At 43.9% G+C, this 12,329-nt stretch overlaps 1 protein-coding gene across 1 annotated transcript; it reads left to right on the top strand.

Moving 5' to 3' along the window:
- Positions 1 to 472: 472 nt before the first annotated feature.
- LOC142375637 (uncharacterized) lies at positions 473 to 11,899 on the top strand. The gene is made up of 13 exons (XM_075459781.1): positions 473 to 561; positions 816 to 926; positions 1,204 to 1,314; positions 3,781 to 3,847; positions 4,147 to 4,369; positions 4,545 to 4,714; positions 5,919 to 6,349; positions 6,869 to 7,042; positions 7,725 to 7,898; positions 8,697 to 8,870; positions 9,557 to 9,730; positions 9,911 to 9,957; positions 10,105 to 11,899. The coding sequence occupies exons 1-13, from the start codon at positions 473 to 475 to the stop codon at positions 10,668 to 10,670; spliced, it is 2,511 nt and encodes an 836-aa protein (XP_075315896.1). The 3' UTR covers positions 10,671 to 11,899.
- The last annotated feature ends 430 nt before the right edge of the window (positions 11,900 to 12,329 follow it).

A 12,329-nucleotide genomic window follows, 5' to 3' on the forward strand; every position in this document is an offset into this window, starting at 1 on the left:
TAAGTTTCCTCCTGGCTCCGGTCCCGTGTCTGCATCTGGGTCCTCCTCCTCCTCTGTCTCAATTTTCCAAACCCTGACAATTAGTCAAGCAAACTTCTTGCACAAGGCCCATTGACTCTGTGTAGGGAGGAGATGAGTAGACGGGTCATTTATTCTTTTAAACATGTTTCCCAACCTGAACAACATGTTTGTTGTTGTAACGATAATCGGCTATTTTGACCCAAACCCCAATCTTTCTTCGAGCTTAAATACGTTTTTATTTTCAGGGCTGAAATTAATCAAACAGATTAAATATTTCTGAGTGACTTTGGTTTTATTTACTAAATTACCTTAGTAGTCTTCCAGGCTGGAGGACATAATTTTTTATAGTTAGATTATCGTTTGTTTAGGTTCCAGTTATAGTTTTCTGTTTGGATTTTTATTTCCTGGTATTTAACAACTTATTTTACTTTCTTTTGTTACCAGTTCTGTTATGAATCGGTTTAAGGAATCAGAGGGAGGACTCCCTCCCTCTGATACGACTCTGAGTGGGAAATATGAAATAAAGAACAAAGTTCAGAGGTAAGGATTTTATCTCAGTCCATGACTGATCTTCATTAAAGACTTCAAAACTCAGATCACTTTATCATCATAATAATGAATACTCTGTATGTGTTGAAGTATCTCTTCCTCTTGTTGGGATGTAAACATACTGGTGGACTTTAGTTAGAACTACTGTGAAGTTGATGATTTAACTTTCATTAGACACCTCCACATCTTTATTCAGTTAATTCTATTATCATCATAAAATTCATGCTCTGTGTGTTGTGTTGAAGCCCAGAGAAGCAGAGGCCAGACCATCTTGTACCCAGCTGTGTGTCCATGAGGAGTGATGGGTCCATGTACAATCCACCTAATTTTAAAGGACAAAACCCCTCAGAAACAGAGTAAGTCGTAGTATAGAAAAATAAACTATTTAAACCTAAACAGAAAGGAAGTTGGATGTAAAAGCAGGAAAATGGTCAGACAGGCCAAAGTGGGAATGTGAGCGGGATTTATTGCCAAAGTATCTCTTCCTCTAGTTGGGATGTAAACATACTGGTGAACTTTAGTTAGAACTACTGTGTAGCTGATGATTTAACTGTCATTAGACACCACCACCTCTTTATTCAGTTAATTCTATCATCATCGTAAAATTCATGATCTGTGTGTGTTGTGTTGAAGCCCAGAGAAGCAGAGGCCAGACTCTCCTGTACCCAGCTGTGTGTCCATGAGGAGTGATGGGTCCATGTTTGAACCACCTGATTTTAAAGGACAAAACCCCTCAGAAACAGAGTAAGTAAACATAATTTTAGTCTTGTAACTTGTTACACCAAGTTTCATTAATCATGACATAAGATAATATTAGAAAAAAGTAGATCTGGACCCCCTAGTCAACATGAGAAGGTTTTTAAACATAAACAGACAGGAAGTTGGTTGTAAAAGCAGGAAAATGGTCAGACAGACCAAAGTGGGAATGTGAGAGGGATTTATAGCTGCCAGGAACACCCAAAGTATTTATTCCTCTTGTTGGGATGTAAACATACTGGTGGACTGATTTTAAAGGACAAAACCCCAAACAAATAGAGTATATCAACATAAAAAATGCGATTTGGGTCCCTCTTTCGATGGGCTCACCTCTCGTGGGAGGGGCCAAGGGGCTCGGGTCCAATGCGAGCTGGGTAGCAGCCGAAGGCAGGGACCTTGGTGGTCTGATCCTCGGCTACTGAAATTGGCTCTTGGGACGTGGAACGTCCCCTTTCTGTTGGGGAAGGAGCCTGAGCTGGTGCACAAGGCTGAGCGGTTCCGGCTAGATATAGTCAGACTCACTGTGACGCATGGCTTGGGCTCAGGAACCAGTCTCCTTGAGAGGGGTTGGACTCTCTTTCACTCTCGAGTTGCCCATGGTGAGAGGCGCAGAGCAGGTGTGGGCATACTTATTGATCCCTGGCTGTGCTCCTGTACATTGGGGTTAACCCCAGTGGACGAGAGGGTAGCCTCCCTCCGCCTTAGGGTGGGGGGACGGGTCCTGACTGTTGTTTGTGCTAATGCACCAAACAGCAGTTCAGAGTACCCACCCTTTTGGGAGTCCCTGGAGGAGGCACTGGAGAGTGCTCCTGCAGGAGATTCCCTCGTCCTGCTGGGGGACTTCAATGCTCACGTGGGCAATGACAGTAAGACCTGGAAGGGCGTGATTGGGAGGAATGGCCCCCCCGATCTGAATCAGAGTGTTCTGTTGTTGGACTTCTGTGCTCGTCATGGACTGTCCATAAAGAACGGCATGTTCAGGCATAAGGGTGTGCAAATTTGCACTTGGAACCAGGACACCCTAGACCGCAGCTCGATGATCGACTTTGTGGTTATATCGTTGGACTTGAGGCCGTTTGTCCTGGACACTCGGGTGAAGAGAGGGGCGGAGCTGTCAACTGATCACCACCTGGTGGTGAGTTGGCTCCGCTGGTGGGGGAGGAAGCCGATAAGACCTGGCAGCCCCAAACGTATTGTGAGGGTCTGCTGGGAATGTCTGGTGGAATCCCCTGTCAGAAGGAGCTTTAAATCCCACTTCCGACAGAGCTTCAACCATGTCCCGGGGGAGTAGGGGACATTGAGTCCGAATGGGCCATGTTCCGTGCCTCCATTGTTGAGGCGGCCGACCGGAGCTGTGGCCATAAGGTTGTCCTGGTGGCAACCCCTGAACCCGCTGGTAGACACCAGCAGTGAGGGATGCCGATAAGCTGAAGAAGGAGTCCTATCGGGCCTTTTAGGCCAGTGGGAGTCTGGAAGCAGCTGATTGGTACCGACAGGCCAAGCAGAACGCAGCGTCGGCAGTTGCTGAGGCAAAAACTTGGGCTTAGGAGGACTTCAGTGAGGCCATGGAGAAGACTTCTGGATGGCCTCGAAGAGGTTGAGGCTGAGGTTGCCGAGGTGGTCAAAAAGCTCCTCGGTGGCAAGGCCCCGGGGGTGGATGAGGTCCGTCCGGAATTCCTCAAGGCTCTGGATGTTGTAGGGCTGTCTTGGTTGACACGCCTCTGCAGCATCGCGGGGACAGTTCCTCTGGACTGGCAGATTGGGGTGGTCCCCCTCTTTAAAATGGGCATCACCCTGCAGTGATGCGGGCTCTGCACGAGCCCTTCGTGGGGAAGAATTTACCGGTCAATCTACGTTCCTACCCTCACCTATGGTCTCGAGCTGTGGGTAGTGACCGAAAGAACGAGATAGCGAATACAAGTGGCCAAAATGAGTTTCCTCCACAGGGTCTCTGGGCTCTCCCTTACAGATAGGGTAAGAAGCTCGGTCATCCGGGAGGGGCTCGGAGTAGAACTGCTGCTCCTCCGCATCGAGAGGAGGCAGATGAGGGGCTCGGGCATCTGGTGAGGATGCCTCCTGGACGACTCCAAGTGGGAGGAGACCCCGGGGAAGACCCAGGACATGTTGAAGAGACTATGTCTCTCGGCTGGCCTGGGAACGCCTCGGGGTCCCCCCAGAGGAGCTGGAGGAAGTGGCCGAGGACAGGGACGTCTGGGTATCTCTGCTCAAGCTGCTGCCTCGCGACCCGATCCCCGTTGAAGCGGAAGATGATGGATGGATGGATGGCCTATGAAAAGGTTAATCGTTCATCGAAAAACTTCCTCAGTTGTAGTCGCTGGCCTGCAACTCCAAGTTTCTAATTTTCGCCCGCTGTGTATTTGAGTTTGACACCCCCACTCTGAAAAATAAATAAAAGTTGTAAAATTAACATTAACTCTCCTGGTTTCTCCAAAGACTTCAGGAAGTTGCCAGGGATAGGTCTTCTCAGGAGCAGCACAGAGACCTGGACTCTGTCTTTATGGTGAGTAAACATTAAAGCCCAGCTACAAAATGAAAAGTCACAAACCCGATAATTAACTATCATCCTGGTCCTATGAGACTACACACACTGGCTGTGAGCGTGGAGCTATTTAACTAATATTTATCAGGGTCTCACACCATTTATTAACACACACAGAGCCAGAATCAGTTAAGTTATAATAGACAGAATGTGGGTGTTACCTTCATCGGCCTTTATGCTCCACTGATTATGCTTTAGGTTTAAAGGAAAAGCTACAGTACACAGACGGGATGTTTAGAAGCTGTTTTGTTTCATTACAGCTGCTGGAGGAGAACATTTTCACTTCAGTGAAGGCTGAGCTGAAGATGTTCCAGAGTTGTTTGAGTTCTGACCAAGAATCCACGAAGAGCCTGTGGAAAGATGAGGAGGTTGATGATGGGAAGAGGGAGGAGAAGTGGAGCCTCAGACAGGCATTGCTGAAGATTACCCTGCACCACCTGAGAAGAATAAAGCAAGAGAAGCTGGCTGATGATCTGCAGAGCAGTAAGAGGCTTTAAAACACTTATATATAACATATATAGTATGTATCAACACTATGACTTCTTATGAGCTTTACACAGATAATCTGAATACATAGAATTTAACAAAGGGGGAAACAGTAAACTTTTATTGCTTCCAGCATTTACTATTTGATTTAATCTGTCATTTGTTTATCCAGGAACTTACTCTGGATTGTGCCAGCATAAACTTAAATCAAATCTCAAGAAGAAGTTCCAGCTTGTGTTTGAAGGGATTCCTAAAGCGGGAAACCCATCATTTCTGAATCAGATCTATACAGAGCTCTACATCACGGAGGGAGGGACTGGAGCAGTCAATGATGAACACGAGGTCAGACAGATTGAAACGGCATCCAGGAAGCCAGCTGGGCTGGAAAAAACTATCAAGTGTGAGAGCATCTTTAAACCAGCAGCCCACAGAGATCAACCAGTCAGAACAGTGCTAACAACAGGGGTGGCTGGCATTGGGAAAACGGTCCTAACACAGAAGTTCACTCTGGACTGGGCTGAAGGCAAAACCAACCAGGGCATCCAGTTCATGTTCCCATTCACTTTCAGAGAGTTGAATGTGCTGAAAGAGAAAAAGTTCAGCTTGGTTGAGCTTGTTCATCACTTCTTTAATGAAACCAAACGAGCAGGAACCTTTATTTTTGAGGAGTTCCAGGTTATGTTCATCTTTGACGGTCTGGATGAGTGTCGACTTCCTCTGGACTTCCACAACAATGAGCTCCTGACTGATGCTACAGAGTCCACCTCAGTGGATGTGCTGCTGACAAACCTCATCAGGGGGGAGCTGCTTCCCTCTGCTCGCCTCTGGATAACCACACGACCTGCAGCAGCCAGTCAGATCCCTGCTGACTGTGTTGGCATGGTGACGGAGGTCAGAGGATTTGCTGACCCACAGAAGGAGGAGTACTTCAGGAAGAGATTCAGAGACGAGGAGCAGGCCAGCAGGATCATCTCCCACGTCAAGACAACAAGGAGCCTCCACATCATGTGCCACATCCCGGTCTTCTGCTGGATCACTGCTACAGTTCTGGAGGATGTGTTGAAATCCACAGAGGGAGGGGAAGTTCCTAAGACCCTGACTGACATGTACATCCAATTCCTGGTGGTTCAGACAAAAGTGAATAAACTCAAGTATGATGGAGGAGCTGAGACAGATCCACACTGGAGTCCAGAGAGCAGGAAGATGATTGAGTCTGGGAAAACTGGCTTTTGAGCAGCTGCAGAAAGGAAACCTGATCTTCTATGAATCCGACCTGACAGAGTGTGGCATCGATATCACAGCAGCCTCGGTGTACTCAGGAGTGTTCACACAGATCTTTAGAGAGGAGAGAGGGCTGTACCTGGACAGGGTGTTCTGCTTCGTCCATCTGAGTGTTCAGGAGTTTCTGGCTGCTCTTCATGTCCATCTGACCTTCATCAACTTTGGTGTTAATCTGCTGGCAGAGCCACAGAAACCCCTCTCATTGCCCAAACTAAACAAAGACTTGGTGCATCTACACCAAAGTGCTGTGAACAGGGCTTTACAGAGTCCAAATGGACACCTGGACATGTTCCTGCGCTTTCTCCTGGGGCTTTCACACCAATCCACTGAGAGTCCTCTACACCACCTGGTGACAGTGAAAAAAAAGAAGAGAAACTGGTCTGAAACCAATCATGAAACAACAGTGAAGTACATCAAGGCAAAGATCAGTGAAGATCTTCCTCCAGAGAGTAGCATGAACTTGTTCCACTGTCTGAACGAGCTAAAGGATCACTCTCTCATCGAGGAGATCCAGAAGTCCTTAAATTCAGGAAGATTCACCAAACAGAATCTCTCCCCTGCCCAGTGGTCAGCTCTGGTCTTTATGTTACTGTCATCTGAAAAAGATCTGGATGTGTTTGTCCTTAAGAAATATGCTGCCTCTGAAGAAGTGCTTCTTAGGATGCTGCCGCTTGTGAAAACCTCCAAAACCTCTCTGTAAGTTAAAGAGTTTCCTTATAACTTATAATATACAAAAGTCTTAAGCCACACCGATTATATCAGCCATTTGAAATGATTATTACGTTCACCAAATTTTCATTATCGAAGGATAAAACTATGGCGTGGTGTAGGGTGTGGATGGGAATGAAGTGTGTCAGAGTTGGGAAGCACAAATTCAAACAGAAAAAAAACCACCCTTGCCAAAGGTCCGCCTCCTGCAGGGAGAACCGGGTTATATAGACCTGATCAACACCTGACAGACCCTCCCACATAAAGACCTAAGCCAAACATTTAATACAGAACAACAGCTGTCTCAGTCACAAAGTTCTTTGAAAATATGGCCTCTGAGGAGACCCACAAGTTGTCAGATGAGTTTTAAAAGAGTTCACAATAACATTCACTGTCAGTCAAACATTTGGCAAGCAAATACACACTAGCATCCACAGGCAAAAACTTACATGCAAAAAGTTACATTCCACATAATGAAAATGTTTTATTGTCCTCACTTCTTTAAAGGCTGAGTGGTTGTAATCTGTCAGAGAGAAGCTGTGAAGCCCTGGCCTCGGTTCTCAGCTCCCAGTCTTCTTGTCCTAGAGAGCTGGACCTGAGTAATAATGACCTGCAGGACTCAGGAGGGAAGCTGCTGTCTTCAGGACTGCAGAGTCTGAACTGTGCTCTGGAAACTCTCAGGTGAGGAATTAACAGTTTGTCAGCGATGCTTCTTTTTTTATGTTTCTTTATGCTTATGTTTTATATGTTTTACATTACGCGTTGGATGATTTTAACATGTTGTTGGTTTCAGAATGAACTATCTGGCAGACCCTAGTAAACCTGTGTACATGACAAAAATAGTGTTCGTCTGACCAAAACCAAACTTTTGAAGTGCATATAAACATGTAAGTCCAACCAAAGTTGTATAAAATTGAACTTCTCCCAACTGGACGACTTCACCCAGATAATGTGGTTGTGAATCCCATCACTCCTGCATGTACACACTCAGCTGGACTCAATTGGGCAACTCGTGTCTAACTACTTTAGTGTATCCAAAGGTGTTCCCCAGGGGCTGATCGTGGGGCCACTCCTTTTCCTTTTACATATTAACAGTCATGATTAATAAATGTCAAATACCAAAATCATCTTTTCTGCTGAGGATACTTTGATGAACTGTGATGCATCCACATCTAATCAGGCTCCATGTCAGCTACAGCAAGCTGTTAGTACTACTCGGCACACCTTATGCAATGCAAAAGTTATTTTTCTGGACACTCTTGGAAAAAGAGATTTTAAATCTCAAGATTCTTATTTCCAGCTTGAATAAAGTTTTACAAATCTGTAAACATTGTCTGATGATAAGATGTTTTTTTGTCTATAGGCTGAGTGATTGTAAGCTGTCAGAGAGAAGCTGTGAAGCCCTGGCCTCGGTTCTCAGCTCCCAGTCTTCTTGTCTTAGAAAGCTGAACCTGAGTTATAATGACCTGCAGGACTCAGGAGGAAAGCTGCTGTCTTCAGGCCTGCAGAGTCTGAACTGTGCTCTGAAAACTCTCAGGTGAGGAATTAACATGTATAAACTCAGCTGGACTCCATCGGGCATTCAATTAGGCAGTCTGCACAATCACAAAGTTCTATCTTTTTATCAAAACAGTAAAGGTGAAGCGTACATTGAAACAGCCTAATTCCCAGAAAAGCAGACTTGGCATCATCTCACAAAATTACCATTAACTAACTTAAAGTCAACATCTGTGCAGTGACTTCAGCTGGACGTATATTAATGACGATCTGCCACAGAGAAGGTTAGAAGCAGCAAAATGTCTTAAAGGTTTTCTCACAGTCCACAGCATCATGGCGTCAGACTAACTTCGGTCAATAACTTGATTCCGCTCCATACATGTATACTGATAAAAGGACGATGGTCTAATTAAATTGTCGAGCTGTAGTCAGGACTCAGCTCAACTGTACATGTAACTGTACTAAATGTGGGAAGCCAGAAGGTATCATATCTAACTACTTTAGTGTATCCAAAGGTGTTCCCCAGGGGCTGATCGTGGGGCCACTTCTTTTCCTTTTACATATTAACAGCCATGGTTGATGAATGTCAAATACCAAAATCATCTTTTCTGCTGAGGATACTTTGATGAACTGTGATGCATCCACATCTAATCAGGCTCTATGTCAGCTACAGCAAGCTGTTAGTACTACTCGGCACACCTTATGCAATGCAAAATTTGTTTTTCTGGACACTCTTGGAAAAAGAGATTTTAAATCTCAAGATTCTTATTTCCAGCTTGAATAAAGTTTTACAAATCTGTAAACATTGTCTGATGAGAAGATGTTTTATTGTCTATAGGCTGAGTGGTTGTAATCTGTCAGAGAGAAGCTGTGAAGCCCTGGCCTCGGTTCTCAGCTCCCCGTCTTCTTGTCTTAGAGAGCTGAACCTGAGTAATAATGACCTGCAGGACTCAGGAGTGAAGCTGCTGTCTTCAGGCCTGCAGAGTCTGAACTGTGCTCTGGAAAATCTCAGGTGAGGAATTAGAGGTTTAACCCTCTGACGTCATGGGATCTGATCACGCCGGTGTGATCATAGACCTCAGAGGGTTAAAGGGAACACATTAAAAGTATCAATAAAACAGGGATTGTGAGCTCTTTAGTTGGACTGCAAACACTTTTTTCTCTACAGGGTTTTAATTCTTTATGAGAACATGCTGTTTTATCTGATGAAAGATATTTTAGCAACTTAAAAAAAAAAAAAAAAACTAGCTTGTTTCCAATTATTTACTCAACTGGCTGTTCGGTGGTGTAGTGGTTAGCATTATCGCCTCACAGCAAGAGGGTTCCTGGTTTGAATCCTGGCTGAGAACTTCGGGTATCAAGCGGGTAGGAATCTAAATTTGAACTGTTCTGCGACATTTGTCTAACTTCACACCTGGAATGAAACCAACAAACTTCATACTGGTCTGAGTATTAAGTATGAAGGTGTATGAAGGTACCACAACACATTCCCTGAACCCCTGCTTTGGATTGGGATTCAATCATACCGTCTGCAATGAAATTAAATTCTAACTACAAACTTGTCTGCAAAAATGTTGTGGCACTTTGTGAAATGTAAGTGAAATAAGAATGCAATGATTTGCAAATCTCAAAAACTAATATTTATTTCACAGTAGAACGTGGTAAAGTGTGTGTGTGTGTGTGTGTGTGTGTTTGTAGTTTATCAGGCTGTCAGGTCACACAGGTTGGCTGTGCTTCTCTGGCTTCCGCTCTGACATCTAACCCCTTCCACCTGAGAGAACTGGACTTGAGCTACAATCATCTCAGTAACTCGGGGGTGAAGCTGCTGTCAGCTAGGATAGACGATCCGTCCTGTAAACTGGAAAAACTCAGGTTAGTCAGACTCACATACTGACAGGCTGGGACAGATAAGTTCATATTAAGCCGCTGTAGTTGTTGGTTGATTAAAAGATGCAGAAGTTCTTGACCCGTTTCCAATCAAGCTGCACTTCTCGAATGTAAATAAGTTACTAGAAATAAAGGTAAATGTGGTCTTGTGTTTTATTCGTACAGGACCGACCATGATGGAGAGCAGAGACTGAAACCTGGCCCAAAAAAGTGTAAGTGTGTTTAGTAATATGTAGAAAGAAACACCTAAAAAATATATTATAGTTACATTTAATAACAGAAAATGTCTTTATTAACTAATACATATAACATTATAACTAAATGAAGCCTCTTCTGTTTTGCCATATTTTCTTAATCAGATGCTTGTGAGCTCCATCTGGACCCTCATACAGCACACAGCGACCTCCGGCTGTCTGATAAGAACACTAAAGTGAGATCCCTGGGCCCGACACAGAAAATGAGAATGTCAGTATCATCTGATTACAGTCAGGTTCTATGCACAGATCATCTGCCTGCTCACTGTTACTGGGAGGTTGAGTGGAAGGGAGATGTGCTCATAACACTGAGTAATGCAAGTATAGAGTGGAGAAGAAGAAAAGAGTGGACTAAAACAATGAGAGCTGCTGAGTTCTTGGGACAACGCAATTACTTTCAACCAGGTACTCAGTCCTGGAGTCTGCAGTGCTGTAAAAGGGGCTACTTTGTCTGGAACCAGAGGAAAGTGGTACAGCTTCCATTCTCTGCATCATCTATGTCTGACAGAGTCGCAGTCTATGTGGACTTTCCTGCTGGCATTATTTCCTTCTACCAAGTCTCTCATGGCCAGCTTCTCCCACTCTACACCTACCGGGACACATTCACTGAACCCCTTCACCTCTGCTTTGGATTGGGATTCAACTCCTCCGTGTCTCTTTGTAAGATGTAAGAAAGACTGTCCTCAGACTGCTGAGTGAATGCAGCTCTTTAAGTGACAGTTCACCCAGGAAACCAAGATATCTCAGAGTTTTGACTCAAAATCTCCAAATTAGTGCGAAGTAAGCTGAACAAACAAAGGACCCTCTTAGGAGAACATTGGAGAAAACCCAGACTAACCCACTCCCTACCTTATCTGGGCAAAATAAATCAAAGGTGGCATCTACCCTCATCAGCCAGATGAGAGTCGGACACCTCATTGAACTTTTGAAGAATAACGAAGAAATAATTATTCTGGAAAATGACTAACCTGCCTATGGAACCACATTGCCTTCTAGTGGTCTGTAGTATTAAATAGTTAAATCCAAAGCAAGTCAGTAAACTGGACATTTATATCAAGTAATGCAACTGTTAACCGATGTTTCCTGTCGTGTTTTTTTGTATTTCATGGTTAACACAGGAAAATAATATTGTTTGGTTCGTTATTCATATGCCATAACTTTATAGAGATACATCTGAATTTTGAGACTCATAATCGTGACCTATGTTACGTTTTGTTGTTATTTGATGTATATATTATAAGTCTATGTTATATCTTGAACCTTCATATCTTAACAAATTGTGGTGTTTTCAGAATTATTGAGAGAAATATTTTATGAAACGCAGGAATGGAGAAATCGAGTTGCGTTAGAAACGTTAGAATTAGATCGTCTTACAAACACGCCCAGGCAGACGTCACAACAGTTTCAGGCATATCATTGGCTGAAAGTGTAGCATAAGCCTACGTCATGCCCCGCCTCCGCGAGTCAAACCCCTGAACCTTTGATCCAAAGTTAGATTCAGTTTTTATAACTAAGACAGATAGAAAGATTGTCACGCCATGGACTCATGTCTTGAGTTTGATGTTTTAGGTCATGTTTGGTTTTAGATCACGTTTTAGTCATGCCTTAGTTTAGTTCTTAGTTTTCCCATGTTTTAGTTTCCTGTAATTAGTTTCATTCACGTCACCTGCACTCATTTCCATCAGCTGCACTCATCAGTTCCCCACAGTATTTAAGTTCCCTGTTTGCCTTCAGTCTTTGTGAGATCCTTCCCCGTCACCATCCACGCCACGCCACAGTTAAGTCTGTTTCCATGTTATGCCAAGTGTTTGTTAAATAATTTTTCCACAGTTCAGGTTTTTGAATCCGGCCTTTTGTTGATACTTTGTTTTTGTTAAATAAATCTACTTTGCTTTTTGAATATCCGTGTCCTCCCTTCCCCAAACCTCACTGACAAAGATGACAGGATAGAAAGATGAGGAGGAAGAAGATCCGAGCAAAGGAACAGAATGAAGTAGTAGAAAGTTATACGTTTTTGTGTTTTCATTCCTCATCTTGTCCGTGTCTTTTTACGTTGCACGTTTTTACCTCCGCTGCTGCACACGTTATCACATAGTTAGCTTTTCTTACCAGGAAAGCCAGCGTTAAGCTTGTCAATTTTATGTTAATATTTTGTGAATTTAAGTTCACCTCATCAGAGTGGGTCAGCAACCAAACCAACTCCGACACCTGGACAATTCCCCGATGCCGACCTAAATAGTAAACTAGACTATTTGAGTAAATCCGGTATCTCTCCATTCCCCATATTTTATTTTCAATTCACTAAGTGTTTCTTATATAATCACCCATAT

Source organism: Odontesthes bonariensis, chromosome 24 (assembly GCF_027942865.1).
Source record: "Odontesthes bonariensis isolate fOdoBon6 chromosome 24, fOdoBon6.hap1, whole genome shotgun sequence".
NCBI lineage: Eukaryota > Metazoa > Chordata > Actinopteri > Atheriniformes > Atherinopsidae > Odontesthes > Odontesthes bonariensis.

Excerpts from the sequence above, each read along its gene's own strand:
- LOC142375637 (XM_075459781.1), top strand. The coding sequence starts at position 473 with ATGAATCGGTTTAAGGAATCAGAGGGAGGACTCCCTCCCTCTGATACG. Across the intron at positions 927-1,203 it reads CAAAACCCCTCAGAAACAGA|CCCAGAGAAGCAGAGGCCAG; the intron begins GTAAGTCGTAGT and ends GTTGTGTTGAAG. Across the intron at positions 9,958-10,104 it reads GAAACCTGGCCCAAAAAAGT|ATGCTTGTGAGCTCCATCTG; the intron begins GTAAGTGTGTTT and ends TTTCTTAATCAG.